Below are 17511 nucleotides of genomic sequence, written 5' to 3'. Positions count from 1 at the left end.
ATGCTAATTAGGTAAACTGCAATATTAGTCATTTCCATAAAGTGTCTCAAATTCTTTTCAAAACCTTGCAAAATAAGTATTAGTTCTTGCTTTGCTACAGAGGAAACTGTGGCTTAGAAAGGCTAAGCAATCATCCAAACTTGGCATTATTTACTGCCAACTCTCTCAGACCTCTTCACGGTTCCATACTAGTTACAAATCATCAACATGTTTTGCCTAGATTGCTGTGACAGCTTACAGTCTATTGCTCATGCAGCAGCCATACACATACACGCATATATGAAACACCTTAGACTGTGCCATTTCTTTGCTCAAAACTCTAACGGCACTGGGCATGGTGGCTCATGCCTGTAATCCCAGCACTTTGGGAGGCCAAGGCGGGCTGTTCACTTGAGGCCAGGAGGTTGAGACCAGCCTGACCAATATGGCAAAAACCCGTCTCTTCTAAAAATACAAATAATAACAACAAAAATAAAAAAATTAGCCAGGCCTGGTGGTAGGTGCCTGTAATACCAGCTACTCGGGAGGCTGAGGCAGGAGAATCGGGGGCGGAGGTTGCAGTGAGCAGAGATCGCGTCACTGCACTCCAGCCTGGGTGACAGAGTGAGGCTCCATTTCAAAAAACAAACAAAAAAAAGAAACAAAAAAGGAGAGACGCGGCCGGGCATGGTCGCGCACGTCTGTAATCCCAGCACTTTGGGAAGCTGAGGCGGGTGGATCACCTGAGGTCAGGAGTTCGAAACCAGCATGGCCAACATGGTGAAACTCCGTCTCTACTAACTAAAAATACAAACATTAGTCGGGTGTGGTGGTGCACGCCTGCAGTCCCACGTATTTGGAAGGTGAGGCAGAAGAATCGCTTGAACCCGGGAGGCGGAGGTTGCGGCGAGCTGAGATCGCATCACTGCACTCCAGCCTGGGAGACAGAGTGAGGCTCTGGGTGGGGGGGAAAAAAAAAAAAAAAAGCAGACACCAACACCTAGACTACACTGAGCATTAGAAAAAGAAATTATAGGTATAAGGACTAAAAAGAAACAAAATAGTTTGTATACACAGAATATATGGTTGTCTATGGAAAAAACAAAAACCCCACAAGAATATGCAGATACAAGAATGAAAGGTAGCAAGGTTGCTGGATACAAAAATTGAAATCAACATTAGCTAAAACCAGAAAATGTAATAACTAAAAATATGCCATAGAAAGTAGTGTTAAAAAGCATAAAGTTCCCAGGAAATATTAACAAGAAGACCTTTATGGAGAAAATTATAAACTTTACTGAAAGATATTTCAAAGGCCTAAGTAAATGGAGAGCTGAACCATATTCATGTATTGGAAGACAACATTGTAAAGATGACTTGGCTTACCAGATTAATGTATAAATTCAATACAAATCCAATCAAAATTTCAATGTTCTTGGGTTTGTTTGATTTACAAATTGTTGATCTAATTCTAGAAGTAATATGGAGGAGGCCGGGCGCGGTGGCTCAAGCCTGTAATCCCAGCACTTTGGGAGGCCGAGACGGGCGGATCACGAGGTCAGGAGATCGAGACCATCCTGGCGAACACCGTGAAACCCCGTCTCTACTAAAAAAACACAAAAAACTAGCCGGGCGAGGTGGTGGGTGCCTGTAGTCCCAGCTACTCGGGAGGCTGAGGCAGGAGAATGGCGTAAACCTGGGAGGCGGAGCTTGCAGTGAGCTGAGATCCGGCCACTGCACTCCAGCCCGGGCTACAGAGCGAGACTCCGTCTCAAAAAAAAAAAAAAAAAGAAGTAATATGGAGGAACAGTTGGCTAAGAATAGCCAAGACACTCCAAGGAAGAAAAATTTTGTGGTGATATTGGACACAGAGGTGAAATTGGCTAAAATTATGACAAAATGTGGAGGCATCTTGGTTTTTATCAGACCTTTTCCTAAAGTTGCAATAATCAGGACTGTATTGTACTGCTATAAGATTAGACAAATTGATGTCAGTCAGAATAGAAACCATCAAAAGACCCACACACGTACACAAAAATTTAATTTATGAAAGAGGCAGTGTTACAAATCACTGGGGAAAGGATGAACTTTTCAGTAAATAGTGCAGAGACAACCACTTTGAAATATGAAAAATGTTAAATTGAATTTCTAACTCATAATTTTCACAAAAATCAGTTCAGGACAGACTAAAGACAAACGTGAAAGGCAAAAGTATAAAATTTCTACAAGGCAGTAAAGAATATATTTATGACTTTGGGTAGGAAAGGATCTCCCCCCAAACTAACTTGTATTCAGCTTTATATGATACTTTTTAAAAACATTTACTTTCAGCAGGAAATAGGCAACAATCTATAACATTTTACAATTTCCAAACTCCCCTCCTCTAAAAGTCACTGTAAAAGTTAACAACATAGGTTGTTGCTGTTTTGAACAAGAAAGATTTTCAGAAAGGGTGGACACTTCACATGAGGCCTGTATGAGCTTTTCACAGGCCCACTTCGACATGGAGGGAATACAGTAAAACTAGCAGGATGGATCCACAAACTGAAAACAGGAATCTTGGCTCTTTTGAGTGACACCATCTCGATGTTATCAACAGAAAGCCTGAGTTTTGTTACCTAACACAGTTGATTTTAGGATTGCCAAGGCCACATCAAGACTCTTGGTTTAAGGAAGTCAAGTCTATGCTGATGGCATCAGGGAAAGAGGAGACACGAAGTTTTGGTTCCCCACACTGTAAGGCTTCTGTGCCAAAGTGGCTGACATGTGAATGTCAGAGAATCTCTCCTGGGAATCAAGGGAATCAAGAATAATCTTCAAACAGGACAGAAAATCCTATTTTCCCCTATTTCAATTCAGTTTCTGAGATACACCCTATTAGTGGTATTTGCCCTTTCCACAAAAGACAACAAGGAAGTGTCCTATGTGCTAACAACATAACTTAAAAAAGAGAGCCAAAATTCTACGGTTTTATAAAACTTGATTTAAAAAAATAGTATTTCAAACAGTAGAATCACTATAAGACAGAGCTATCAAAAATGTACATTTCACTTGGCATCCCCAGTGCCTTCTGCTTTCTGGGACTGGAGTGTAGAGGCATCTCGGTTTTTTGCAGGGTTGTTCCCATCCTTGCCAGCATCTGCTTTCCCCTTTCTCCCTTTGGGAAGCTTCTCTCCCTTCTTTGCAGAGGCCTTTTTAGGCCTGGGCTCTGGTTTTGGAGGAGCTGGTTTAGCAGATAACCGCGCTGATCTCCTCTGTGGCTCATCCTTCACCTTTGCTTTATCACCTTTAGCATCTCCTTTTGCCTTTCTCTTCGGCATGGTGGCAGCAGTGTTGGCAGGCGGCTTGAGCAGTCCTGGTGGGTGTTTCTGTCCTCCTCACACTGCTCCTGGAAAGATGTCTTTAACAAGACACAAAAAGTGTAAACCACAAAGGGAAAGACTGACCAATGTAAACATTAAAAATCAAATTTGACTATATTGTTAATAATTTGTGTATATCAAAAAAGATAGCACAGTAAAAGTAAAACAATAAGTTACCAGCTCGGCAAAGATATGTGTAACACATATAATGGACAAAATGATAGAATCCTGAATACATAAAGCATTCCTACAGATCCATGAGAAAAGGACAAAATGAAAATTTTAAAACTATGGCAAAAAATGTTAACAAGTACTTCTTGGAAGCATGAGTGAGGAATAAGCACCTAAAAATAGATAAGAAGTACATATTAAAAGCATAGGATATAACATTTCATATCTATCAAATTGAAGAAAACCAAGTTGTCTGACAATATCAAGGACTCAACTGATAGGGAGCAATCAAAACCCTTACGTACTGCCGTGTGTGTGTGCAAATTAGTGTATTTGCTTCAGGAAACAGTGGTTATTTGTAAAGCACGCTGGAAACAGTGGTATTATGTAAAGCAATTTTATGTCTAGGTGTTTACTTAGAGGGATTCTTGGAGGTGTGGACAGGAGATCTCCACAAGAATGTTTCCAGCAACACTGTAATTTCAAAAACCTGTAAATCACCCAAATGCCAAATGTCCTTCAATAGTAGAAGGGATATATATATATTTTGGTAGTATCTATAAAAGGGAATACTATTCAGCAGCAGAAACAAATACATTACAGCTAGGTTCAAAAACAAGGATCAATCTCAAGAATATAATGACAAACAAAAATAGCAAGTTGCAGAAGAATAGGTACACTATAGATCCATTTACACATGTAAAACTATGACATGTTGAGGCCACAAACATATAGCAAAACTTGAAAAAAAAAAAAGGGGATAAATAAAAATTGGCCGGTGGTTATCTCTTGGGAGTTGGGAAAGGGATGTGGTTGGAGAAGGCATGTAGGTTAGTCCAGAGATAGGGGACGTTGAGTTCTCTTCTTTAAGCTGTAGGGGAAGCACATGGGTGGAGTATTATCTGTCTTACACAGAAAAATTGTATGTGCCTGCTCAAGAATTAATAAAAATACTAAAAAATGTGGGTAGCCCAGAGCACAGATTGAGAGCCACACAGGTAGGAAATAGAGAAGAGTCTGAGTTTGGGTAATTAGGACTTAGGCCTAGGGCTGGCACTCACAGGCACTGTGTAACTTTTTTAAAGCTTTTGTCTATCATACCTTCTGCCCCACCCTTGAAAACATTTTCTGGGAAATTCTGTAACCTTGTGAGTGGCCCCATTCTACAATGTTATTATTATTTTTTTAATCTTATCTCCAAATTGCTCCAGTTTTGAATTTTTTTGTTTTGTTTTGTTTTTTTAGATGGAGTCTCAGAGTCTCCCTCTGTCACCCAGGCTGGAGTACAGTGGTGTGATCGCATCTCACTGCAACCTCTGCCTCCCAGGTTCAAGCAATTCTCCTGCCTCAGCCTCCCAGGTAGCTGGGATTACAGATGCCCACCATCACACTCAGCTAATTTTTGTATTTTTATTAGAGATGGGGTTTCACCATGCTGGCCAGGCTGGTCTCAAACTCCTGACCTCAGGTGATCCACCTGAGAATTGCTTGAAACCGGGAGGCAGAGGTTGCAGTGAGCCGAGATTGTGCCACTGCACTCCAGCCTGGGGGACAGAGTGAGAGCCTGCCTCAAAAAATAAAATAAAATAAAAAAGTAATGGTGCCACTGAGACATACAGTTCTACTGATCTAACTACACCTGACCTGCTCTCTTCTGAAGAAATCCTTGCCATTACATAAATTTATTGCTAATTTTTGTCCTTTTCCCTTTCTTTCAAATGCAACATTAAGGAATCATTTTAACAATTTTTAGGAAACAAAAGGAGCTACTCTTACAATGAAGGAACTAGTGAAAATCACTTGGTCTAATAGTAGGGTGACTTGATTTATACCTGTTGCCCTAGTATAATTATTCATAATGTTACCTTTTACTTTGAAAAGTGACCCAACTTGGGCAATGAATAATAAAGAAGGTTATCCCAAATATTCTGCATATATTTTTAGAGACCTTTATGTTACCAGAGAATGAGAGTGTTTAACCAAAGAGTGAGCTTTTGGCCTAGCACACATTTCTCTAAGAATGGATACCCCGTACCATTCCCCTTCCATCTCACTTCAAAATTGTTTCTCAGCCCATTTCCTGGTGTGGGAATGCTCACACAACCTCTTTTCCTGCGTTCAGTTTTCTTCAAGTTAGATCCATTGCAGTCCATCCCAAGTAGGGGGGCCATTATCTCCACATGTCAAAGGCCAAAATACAGCAGGTGACAAAATAAAATCAGGAAAAATAGGCTACTGTCTGGATGCTGTATCTGAGTATATAAATAACGATTTAATTCTTGAAACTCACCTTTAGGAAGCTGATTAGGAGAGCAGGTCACCGACTCTATAGAGAACTTACAAATGTAGGAGATAGATACACATATAATGAAAAGGGGCCAGAGAGATGGGTAAAAGCCCTTACCATTTCCATAAAGGACAAGGAGGTTTGAAAAGGAAGGAGCTCTCACCACACAGTGGTTTTAACTTAGAAGAAATTATCTGAGGTGGCACGGAAGGGATTTTTAGGTAAATGAAACTCTTTTGTATGCTACTGTAATGGCATATGTTATATAATGGTAGATGTTATGAATTTGACAAAACCCACAGAACTTCATACAGTGAGTGAACCCTGATGTAAACTATATATTTTAGTTAATAATAAGCTGTCAATATTAGTTAATCATTTGTAACAAATGTACCACACCAGTGCAAGTTGTTAATAACTTAGGAGAAACTGAGGTGGGGGAAAGGAAGTATGTGGGAACTCTCTGTTCAATTTTCTGTAAACCAAAAATTGCTCTAAAAAAAGGAAGTCTATTAATGTAAAAACAATACACATTTTAAGAGTTCAAAAAAATAATGTTAATGATAAAATATAAAAGTCATTACAAATACTCCTTCATGCATGTGGAAGAAAAGAATATTAACTGGCAGATAAATCTTACTAGTAACTGTGTAACTTTTGGAAATAGAGAGAAATGACTTTCAGTGGTATCCTCAGGGCAAGAAATTATCAAGACACATACTGAAGTTATTTTCCCAAGACATGGCAACAATTTAAAAAGTTTTAGAAATATAACAATTCCCCTTTGTTAAAATAACTCTTCCAATAACATTGTATTAACAAACAACAGAGCAAGTTAGTGAAAGTTTTGAATCACTCCTCTTCATTGCACAGAACTGGACTGAAATTCTCATGAACGTTCTCAATTTAACTCCTCATTTAATGAGATTGCTGTAGGAGAGAAGGAACATCTGCTTCATCCTTCTTCCAATCCTTTTGTTAGCATGAAGACTTGCATTTTTATCATCAGAAAAAGATCATGATGTTTAAATTAACTGGCAGAAATAGCTTAAAAAAAAAAAAACTAATAGTGAAATAAAAAGCAAAATAGGGTCTTATGGGTGGGCCCTAATTCAAATGACTGGTGTACTTATAGGAAGGGGAGATTAGGATACAGACAACATAGAGGAACACATCTAAGGACATAGTGGGAGGCAGCCATCTGCAAGTCAAAGAGAGGCCTCAGAAGAAACCAAACCTGCCGACATCTTGATCTTGGACTTCTACCCTCCAGAAGTCAAAGAAAATTAATTTTTGTTGTTTAAGCCACCCAGCCTGTGGTACCTTGTTTTGGTAGCCCTAACGGACTAACATAAGAGGGAACAGTGTAAGAATTTAGTGACTTCGGTAGAGCGTGGTGGCTCACGCCTGTGATCCCAGAACTTTGGGAGGCCAAGGTGGGAAGATCACGAGGTCAGGAGTTCAACACCAGCCTGGCCAACATGGTGAAACCCTGGCTCTACTAAAAAATACAAAAATTAGCCAGGGGTGGTGGTACGTGCCTGTAATCCCAGCTCCTCAGGATGCTGAGGCAGGAGAACTGCTTGAACCTGGGAGGCAGAGGTTGCAGTGAGCCGAGACTGCGCCATTGCACTCCAGCCTGGGCAATAGAGTGAGACTCTATTAAAAAATAAATAAATAAATAATTTAGTGACTAGGGAAACATCTTGGATTAGATTAATTTGGGGGTCTCACCCAGCCCTCAAAATATATTTTTCCATGTTTTTTCTCTTTCATAGCAAGCAAATCCATGGACCAAAATGCCACCTCATTCAATACTCATTTTCACCTCATCCCTAGCAAACACAAGGCACATTTTAGCAGCATCTTTTTGCTCTTTCAATGGATACAGAACTGTGTTTCTGGGAGGTAGTTCTAATTTGGGTTTTAGCCTCAATCCCACCCCAAAATCAGAAGGCTCCCCTCTTCTTCCCTGCCTCTTACTTAAGGAAAGATCATGTTTGGGGGTTGGAAGGAAGATGTGGAAGAAAGTTATGAACACCAAGCTTAGGAAGGAGAGAATAAAGGATATAATTAATATACAATAAAAAATCACAGGCAATGCTGGGCTCAGTGGCTCACGCCTGTAATCCCAGCACTTTGGGAGGTGGAGGCAGGTGGATCACTTGAGGTCAGGAGTTCAAGACCAGCCTGGCCAACATGGTGAAACCCATCTCTACTAAAAATGCAAAAATTAGCTGGGTGTGGTGGCACATGCCTATAGTCCCAGCTACTTGGGAGGTTGAGGCAGGAGAATCACTTGAGCCCGGGAGGCGGAGGTTGCAGTGAGCCAAGATTGAGCCACTGCATTCCAGCCTGGGTGACAGAGCGAGACTCTGTCTCAATAAAAAATAAAAAATAAAAAGATTAACAGGCAAGATGCTGTGTGCTACAGAAGCAAGAGGTCACATGGTGTCAGTCACTCTCCAGGGCCTGTTTGTTCTTCATCTTCCAAAGTATTAGAGACGCAGCATGAGTTTCCATGGGAGTTAAGTGAGAGAGACTGGGAGATGCAGGGGTAGAAAGGAAAGATGAGAAAAGGCAGGGTGTCTAAAACGGTAGGTTTGCTGTTGCAGCTTGCCAGAATGCATTTGGTTTAAAGAGAAGGAGTGAGCCATAAGCTACCAGTCACCCATCTGTAAAGGTTGGTTAGAGGCACACTCAGCTTCCAGGCTAAAGTATTCCTGCTAGCTGGCATCAGAGAGAGATGAAGAGGATAAATTCTTGTCATCTCCCAGGACCCTGGAACCTCTGCCCCCTTTCAGGGCACCACAATAACTTGCTTATATTTCTGGGTAGTAGAGAGGGGATTTTAAATGAAAATGTATTAGACAGATTGCTGTTGAGCACATGGCCAAGTTTATTGTCTTGCTAACCAAGATATTATCTTGCTAGCCAAGATGTTGTCTTGTTAAGGGAAACAGCAAGATAACAAAGAATGGACCTTTCAAGTCAACATCCAGCCAAGCAGCCTGTTTAAGAAAATGGTAAAAAGAAAACAGCTCATTAAACATTGTCCTTTTCTTTCTTTCTTTCTTTCTTTTTATTTTTTAATTTTGCAGACCCACCAAAGAATGCAGCCCTTCTTTTGTCGTGGTCATAAAAATACCACATTCGGTCAGGCGCGGTGGCTCACGCCTGTTATCTCACTTTGGGAGGCCGAAGCAGGCGGATCACTTGAGGTCAGGAGTCTGAGACCAGCCTGGCCAATATGGTGAAACCCCGTCTCTAACTAAAATACAAAAATTATCCGGACGTGGTATTGCACGCCTGTAGTCCCAGCTGCTCAGGAGTCTGAGGCACAAAAATCGCTTGAACTCGGGAGGTAGAGGGAGGTGCAGGTTGCAGTGAGAGAGATCGCACCATTACACTCCAGCCTGGGAGATACAGTGAGACTCCGTCTCAAAAACAAACAAAAACAAACACATCGCATTCTTATCAGTCATTTGAGGGAACCTGCAGCAATGTGATCTGAGAGGCTAGGCTTGGCTAATCCCTAGAAAAAGTAGTAATACATCTAAGAAAGAAATCTCTCTGAGGGTACACCCCAGGCTGCCAGGTGGCACAACAAAACTTTCTCATAAAAGCGTTTGATTAATCCAATTAACTTGTAAGCAAGCCATGTGGCAGGCAGAGGTAAGAGGCCAAACACCAAGGCACAAGTCCTGATTCTAAACAAGTGCTGGTCCATTTCTTAAGCTTGGGATCCATTTTTTCTTTGTGATGGGATAGCGAAAGGTCAAAGTGGAGGAAGACTCAGCCCTTGGGTGTCTCCTCAACGAGGGTTTCTCGAAGGTAAATTGGGTAGGAAAGGAGAGCCCACGGCAGGTCAGTCCAACCTGCCAGTCACCACCTCTTCAAGGCCACAGCCCTGCGGGAGCAATCCTTTCAAATCCCCTTCTTTCCTTCTTTTATTGGCCCTAGAGCGCCGATTAGGACTTCTCATCCCTGTCGGGCCTGCGGCTCTCTGTGACCCCACCTCTGGATTCAGCTTTTCCCAGGGATTCACACTCGGAGCTCAGGAGAGATGCTGCGATTACTCTGGAGACGGGAAGACAGGCGGGGCTCACGGGGCCCAAGGCCCTTAATCATGACCGGGGCCAGCTGGCAGGAGGGTCCTAAGTATATGGAGGGCGGCGGGACCCCCCACCCCGCCCCTCATTTTCCCGGGGAGCGTACTAAAGTCTGTGAGGCACTTACCCGAGTTTCGTGGCCGTCCGAGGGGCGCGGGAATCCCAGCTGAGGCCCTTGACGCGCCGGAGCCCTAGGCGTGGGCAGGGCCAGCACCAGCCCCAAGATAGAGAAGACGAGGGGAGCCCGGCACTGCCAGGAACAGGAAGGCGAAGGAAGGTGAGGATGCGCTTCCGGGGCTGCAGGCGGGGAGCCGCCCCGAGTTCAAGCCGGAGAGAGCCGGTTCTCCCCGTGGCGGTATGTGTGTGAGCCTCTGAGGCCCGCCCTAAGCACCGCTGCCCCGACCTCGTAAGACAGGAAGACAGGAAATTTATGATGGCCTGAAAAATCGTTAAAAGATACAGACTGTAAGAATTTCGTAGTAGGAAGGGGGAAAAAAAAAAAAAAAACTTGTTTCCGCCCGGTTTCGAACCGGGGACCTTTCGCGTGTGAGGCGAACGTGATAACCACTACACTACGGAAACTCACCGTGGGCTGTTTTCCCAGAGCAAGCAGTTCTATCTGCATAGTAAATACACTTGGTGTTTCTTCGTTCAAGTGCGAGTTTTGCTGATGTGCGCATGCGTCTCTGTACTGAACTCTCAAACCAGAAAAACCAATGAACAGCTCAGACCTAGCCTCCCCAGTGTTAAAACTGAAGCCACATGCAGTCATTTCAAACGACTGAATAGGGAAGAACACGATAGAGACTTTAATATCTCTGAACGGTCCTTCGTTCTTCGGCCAAAATGGTCAGGCGAGGCTGGGCACGACTTGGGTAGGGCGAGCGTTTCTATGACGTAGTTGGCGTTACCACGTGGTCAGTGGCAGAATTTGCTCCCCAGAGAAATGATAACCCCATCTCTTGTCGAAAGCGGCCCCTCTCGCTTCTGAGACTTCCAGGCAAATTTACCTTGCACGAAGTCGCTTACTCCGGCGGAATAGGAAAGTTGTAAAAATAAACCTGTATATATACGAGCCAGCCAGGAGTCGAACCTGGAATCTTCTGATCCGTAGTCAGACGCGTTATCCATTGCGCCACTGGCCCCACACGTTGGTCGATAGCAGGGTATTTCATAAGAAACTAGGTTGTACCCGTAATGTCTGGGCGACGGCCTGTAAGCCCGCTGGTCCAGGCTCGCAGCGCACGGACTCCCTGGTGGCTACTTCTGCACACACCCCGTAGCCTTCATTCCTTTCTCGGTCTGTCTCTGCCGGCTGAAAGATGGCGGTGAAAAGCATGCCCTGCATCCTCTCTGCCCCAGTATCACCGCTCCATTAATACGTTCGTTCATTCAACCAGTATTAGTGTTCACGGCATTGTAGATAACGGTGAAGAAAACATGAGAGACCCTTGCCCTTAAGATTACATGGCAGTGGCGGAAGCGGATAATAAAGCACTAAATAAACGAAATAATAGTGATAAGCGATTGGAGAAAAAAAATAATAAAACAGGGAAAGAGGATAGGAAAGGCCAGCAGTGAAAGCGATGAACGAGAGATAAATGCTGATATCAGGGGAAAAGAGTGATCTGGAACAGGGAAAAAATCGCTAGGAAAAAGGCCTGGAGGTGGGAGCAGGCTTGGGAGTTATGTTGAGGAGTCCGGTGCTCAGTGGAGAGGAATAGGAGATCCTGGGAGACCACCTCCGGCTTTATAGGCTCTTGTAAGGACTCTGGCCAACTTTACAGGCCCTTGTAAGGACTCTGGCTGGTATTCTGTAGGAAACTGGAAGCCGTTGTACAGTGACATGGTCTGAGTTTTTATTTGTCTCTCTGTGGTTCTTTTTTTTTTTTCTTCAAATATTTTACTAAGCAAAACTGCTAGGTCTCCTCACTGCATGCTGCTTCTACTGCAGGGCCTTGATCTCAGAATTTGACAGCTTTATAAGGAGCATCAACCCGGACACACATATGAATGTTCACTTGTTCACTTTGGAAGCAAACAAACGTCTCATATGTGTGTGTTTTGGTTTGTCCATATTTCTGAGAATAAATCATCCCCACGCCTGGTGAGCATTTTAAGTAAGTTGAGGTCTACTACACAGGAGTAAAACTGCCTGATATTGAGAATATACACATTGAGATTAGAAAATATTTGTTTTCAGTTCATAAGGTTTCAACAGCCCTTACAAAAAATATTCTGCTCTTTCTGCATAAGCGTTAAGGTAGGCCTAGGTTATGGATTCCTCCCTAGGCAGTAGCATAGGGATCTTCTCGTTAGGTTTTGTACGATGGACCCCAAGGACAGCTTGGCGATTCTGGACTCTATCTCAGAATAATACTTCTGAATATACGAAAGAAAAAATAAATATGTAAGATTTCAAAAGAAAACTAATTATGTTAAAATAGGTTACCAAAACTTTTTTTTTTTTTGAGACAGAATTTTGCTCTTATTGCCCAGGCCGCAGTGCAATGGCGCGATCTCGGCTCACCGCAACCTCTACCTCCCGGGTTCAAGTGATTCTCATGCCTCAGCCTCTCAAGTAGCTGAAATTACAGGCATGTGCCACCACGTTCGGCTAATTTTGTGTTTTTAGTAGAGACGGGGTTTCTCCATGTTGGTGGGGCTAGAGTATCCCTGGAAGTCACAGGTCCCACCTAGCACTTTAAAAATGGACTTTAACCCAGCTGGTTGTAGGCTCTGTCCACATTCACTCTCCTCAGTGTTTGTCTATAAAAATTTATCTGTGTTTTGCAGGCTTTGAAGACCTCCCTTGGGTACCTCAAATTTCTTAGCTATATTCACTACAGGAAATGCTTTCGGCTGGGCGCGGCGGCTCATGCCTGTAATCCCAGCAGTTTGGGAGCCCGAGGTGGGCGGATCACGAGGTCAGCAGATCGAGACCAGCCTGGCCAACATCGTGAACCCTCGTCTCTACTAAAAACACAAAAAATTAGCCTGGCGTGGGTCCCAGCTACTCGAGAGGCAGGATAATTGCTTGTATCCGGGAGGCGGAGGTTGCAGTGAGCCGAGATCGCGCCACTTACTGCAGTCCAGCCTAGGCGACAGAGCGAGAGTCTGTCTCAAAAAAAAAGAAAAAAAAAATGCTTTCGCTTTGTTTTTGAAAATCTTTCTACGTCTTTTCTGACAGTTCCAGTTTCAACTTCCAGTCTTTTCTTCAGCATATATCGGAGAAACAGTGCAGATATATAAATCTAGGTATATATTTATATATATCTAGGGTGAGGACTGGCAAGTCTGAAACCTGTAGGGTTGTAGGGCAGGCTGGAAACTCAGGCAGAAACTGACGCTGAAGTCTTGAAACAGAATTTCTTCTTCCTTAGGGAAGTCTTTGTTTTGCTCTCAAAGCCTTTTAACTGGATAAGGCCCATCTACATAAAGGAAAATCTTTATTTAAGGTTAACTGATTGTTGACCACATTTACAAAATAACTTCACAGAAACATGTAGATTAGCGTTTAATTGAATAACTGGGTACTATATAGCCTAGCTAAGTTGACACATACAACTATCACAGTGGTGGACTCTTCTCCTCTGTGTTTCAGTGCACAGTTTTTTTCAGTTTCACTCCCAGGCATATGGAAAACTGCACCATCTGCCACTCTCACATTGTTTTACATGACTGTCAGCAGGCTGTGACACAGCCACCTGCATCCTCTCCAATTTCAGATGTGTGGAGCGGAGCCAACGTGAGAGTTCCACGGTTCATCCTAATCACAGTGGGAACTGAATAGAAGATACGGTTCACACCAAGAGTTCTGTAAATGATTGCTCAAAGTCTCAATTTGCTTCCAAGGCTTATCTCTGGCTAAACAACTCCTTTGACATCCTAGAAATTATGTGCAAACTTCGTCAGCTGCCAGTCAAAGGAAAAACCAAAATAAAATACTATTGGCTCTGCTGTCTAGTGCCTGCCAGAGTTGGGTTAAAGCCATTTTAGGTGTGACTGTGCTATTTATGATGATTATATTGGCTCCAAGCACACTCATAATATGATGGCTAATCGTATAATAATGAAGTAATAAGTGCTTATTCCATGAGTCTCAATCAAAGTGAGTGCTGAGTTCATAGACTTGCATCTTTTTATAAAAATGAAAACTCTAGTTGGTGTGGCCTTTTACTGTTCCCCCCATCACATATATAGGCAAAGGTACATGCCAGTGTCTGCCTTAGATTGTGACAGAGAAATCCTCCAAATATTGATACAGCTAAGAAATACTGAAATGTCTGTTTCAGCATAATCACCAGGACAACAGATTTCAAGTAAAAAAGCCAAATATAATTACAGGTTTCATTTGGGAAGTTACTTTCACAGCTGTGCCAACAATTTGGATACTCTTCAGAATTTCATTAAACCCCTTTGTTCAAATTATACTCCCAAGATCAGATTTATTTTTAATAGAGAACAGAATAAGTTGGGAACACATAAGCCCCCATGACGATATAGAATTTTTTTTTCTCTCTCTATGTACACACACACACACACACACACACACACACACACACACACACACACACACATATATATAATGATAATTTGACACATCAAATCAGATCCTTTGGTCAAGTATCAGGACAAGAAAGCTTCTCTTTCTGTGTAGCTATACCGGGAAGGGAACTTCTTTATCTCTTTCCAAGATTAAGTTGTTAATTCTTAAATCTTGCCGGGTTTTTTTGTTTTTTTTCTGTTTTTGTTTTTGTTTTTTTTTTTTGAGGCGGAGTCTCGCTTTGTCGCCTAGGCTGTAGTGCAGTGGCGCGATCTCGGCTCACTGCAAGCTCCGCCTCCGGGGTTCACGCCATTCTCCTGCCTCAGTCTCCCGAGTAGCTGGGACTACAGGCGCCCACCACCACGCCCGGCTAATTTTTTGTATTTTTAGTAGAGACGGGGTTTCACCGTGTTAGCCAGGATGGCCTCGATCTGCTGACCTCGTGATCCACCTGCCTCGGCCTCCCAAAGTGCTGGGATTACAGGCGTGAGCCACCGCGCCCGGCCAAATCTTGCGTTTTGAAGAAGCAACTCTGGAACTCCATTAGTTATCTTTAAGCAGGTGGGGGGAGCCCAATTTTAACGGAAAGAAATGGGGTAAGGAATGACTGGAATTTTAATCTAATTCTAGTTTAATTTAAAAGCCATGAAATAAGAAACAAATAGCTTGCTTCCTGCTAGGATCAGTTCTTGGTGCCGTAAGTGCTCTGGTGTAAATGTATTACACGACTCGGAGGAGTGTTCTGTAAAGGTGGCGGGCTACCCGCTTTCCTACCCTCTTCTCACTGAAGCCCGAGGTCATACTTTACCCACCCACGTTAGGATGAGCTGCTTGCTGTTTCGCCCCGGGGCGGGGGTCAGGCTATCGCCAGTGTTTTCCTCACCTCTCACCTCCCCCGCGCGAAAAACTTCGTTATCCTGCAACTGAGCGGTTTCTTAGGTCTTTTGGGGCGAAGCCAAGGTTAATCTTCAGTGTCTGAAGAAGTGTCTGGGTACTTTCAAACCTCAGTAACAAGAAAGTAAATCAATGCACAGAACAAAGGCAAAGATCATCTCTTTTCTATGCTCATTTGCAGCAAAGTAGGCATGGTGGCTCCGTGGCTTAGCTGGTTAAAGCGCCTGTCTAGTAAACAGGAGATCCTGGGTTCGAATCCCAGCGGGGCCTGTCGTAGTTTTCCTGCCTTCGAAGTACTCATGGAACCGTTGAAATGTAACGTGGAAGGTTATTTTCCGCTGTGGGGCTCCTTCGAAGTGTTTTATATGCGTCCGGTGTGAAACCAACTTGTTTATGAAAAAAGCAAACATCAATTTGGCTTTCTTTCAGAATAATGAAATTGTGAATTTCTTGTTTTTCTTACATTTTTCTTCCACATGTTGTATTCTTACAACATGTACGAGAAGAACGAGGGAAAGCCGAAGGTAAACACCAAATTTAAACTACAAGCAACATCACAATCTTTGGTCATTCTTTTTTCTTTCCTGGGGACATCCTAAACAGATTCATTGTTAGAATCTGCAGGTAATGTTTTTGGAAGGTCAATCTTTGGAATGATTGATAATCTGTTGTTGAGAAAGCTGTAGCATCTCTGAAAATTCACAGCAGACAGTAAGATCTGGCCACATAAAACAAGTTGTGATTCGCTATTTTAAAAGATTGCATTGTACTCAGAGTTTTTTTGGAAAGGAACAAATCAAAGCAAAAACAAATATTTGTCACCGAGACTTGAGAAAAGAAGCTGTCAGAGAGAAGCCTCCATTTGCTTATGGAGCCCACTAGAACAGGCTGACCTGAAGAAGTCCAGGAAGGGTTGAGATGCCTTCTCCCAAATTCTCCAAGAGGAAGAAAGAGAAATTGAGAAGTAGGAAAGAAGTCAGTTTTACTCTTAGAAGAAGTTCTCCACATAGGAACACAAGAAAATGGAAGTTCACTGTAACTATTACCAACCCTCTTACCCATCTCCCAAAACCCAGCCCCCAGCTCACCTGGCACAGAAAGTTCCACTTCTTTGGCTTTTGCCTTCAGAGCATATTATTTTGTGTAGATTGTCAAAGCTTGAAATATGATTTCCTGTTCTAGCTCTGGAGACAAAATCCCAACACTTGGAGGAACAGCTCAGAAGCAACTCTACTTTTATGGAGACTTTCTACTCCCATTCTGCAGCTTAATTCCCCACTTTTCTTTTTTGTGGTTTTTTTTTTTTGAGACCGAGCCTCGCTCTGTCACCCAGGCTGGAATGCAATGGTGTGATCTCGGCTCACTGCAAACTCTGCCTCTAGGGTTCAAGTGATTCTCCTGCCTCAGCCACCTGAGTAGTTGGGATTACAGGCACCCACCATCATGCCCAGATAATTTTTGTATTTTTGGTAGAGATGGGGTTTCACCATGTTGGTCAGGCTGGTCTCGAACTCCTGACCTCAAGTGATCTGCCCTCCTTGGCCTCCCAAAGTGCTGGGATTACAGGCCTGAGCCACCGCACCCGGCCAATTCCCCACTTTTCTTTACAAACATCAAGCAGCAATGGAAAGGCAGACTCTTTTTTTTTTCACTAGAGCCTTCCATCTTCTGTTCTTTTTCCCTAGGCCCAGATACAAACTTCCCTCAAATGATAAGACAGGCTGGATCACTGGTGCAGATGTCAACACTAAATCACTAATTCATTCCCTTACCAACCCTGCCTCATTTCCACTCTCCTGCTCTGTCACCTCCAGAAATACCTTCATAGGAGGCTTGTAGCCAAGTGGCCCTCAACAGATTGCATGGTCTGTACTACTGAGTTGGCAGTAGTGGTACTGGCTACTGAAGCTATTGAATATTCCAGGTGATGAGTCTCACCATCTTTCCCAAAAGCCTATGTCTTCCTAGCTCTCCATAAATGGATAAACCATGGAAACAATTTATATGTAAAAGTGGAAACGGTTTGCAATCAGATGCTTGTTTGTCTAGTGAGTGGCTATTTGTCAATGACCAATTATGTGGCAGTTACCATGCTGATCACACATGGGTGAAGAGGCTAATGGGAGGGGAAAACAATTTAATGGCAGTTATAGTATAGTG

At 43.0% G+C, this 17511-nt stretch overlaps 1 protein-coding gene and 3 non-coding genes across 4 annotated transcripts; 1 reads left to right on the top strand and 3 right to left on the bottom strand.

Annotated features, from left to right (window-relative positions):
• Positions 1–2003: 2003 nt before the first annotated feature.
• Positions 2004–10578, bottom strand: HMGN4 (high mobility group nucleosomal binding domain 4). The gene is made up of 2 exons (XM_003897192.5): positions 10039–10578; positions 2004–3379 (listed from the first exon to the last, which is right to left on the bottom strand). The coding sequence occupies exon 2, from the start codon at positions 3297–3299 to the stop codon at positions 3027–3029; it is 273 nt and encodes a 90-aa protein (XP_003897241.1). The 5' UTR covers positions 3300–3379; positions 10039–10578; the 3' UTR covers positions 2004–3026.
• TRNAV-CAC lies at positions 10421–10493 on the bottom strand. The gene has a single exon. It is a non-coding gene; the product is annotated as a tRNA-Val (tRNA).
• Positions 10579–10983: 405 nt separating the features above from the next.
• Positions 10984–11056, bottom strand: TRNAR-ACG. Its single transcript has one exon. It is a non-coding gene; the product is annotated as a tRNA-Arg (tRNA).
• A 4491-nt stretch (positions 11057–15547) lies between these two features.
• On the top strand, positions 15548–15621 carry TRNAT-AGU. The gene has a single exon. It is a non-coding gene; the product is annotated as a tRNA-Thr (tRNA).
• Positions 15622–17511: the final 1890 nt, after the last annotated feature.

Source organism: Papio anubis, chromosome 6 (genome assembly GCF_008728515.1).
Source record: "Papio anubis isolate 15944 chromosome 6, Panubis1.0, whole genome shotgun sequence".
In the NCBI taxonomy this organism is placed as follows: Eukaryota; Metazoa; Chordata; class Mammalia; order Primates; family Cercopithecidae; genus Papio; species Papio anubis.
Note: the sequence above shows the minus strand (reverse complement) of the source record. Positions and strands in the feature narration are given on the sequence as shown.

Bases quoted from the DNA above. Each gene is read 5' to 3' on its own strand.
- HMGN4 (XM_003897192.5), bottom strand. From the start codon at position 3,299: ATGCCGAAGAGAAAGGCAAAAGGAGATGCTAAAGGTGATAAAGCAAAG.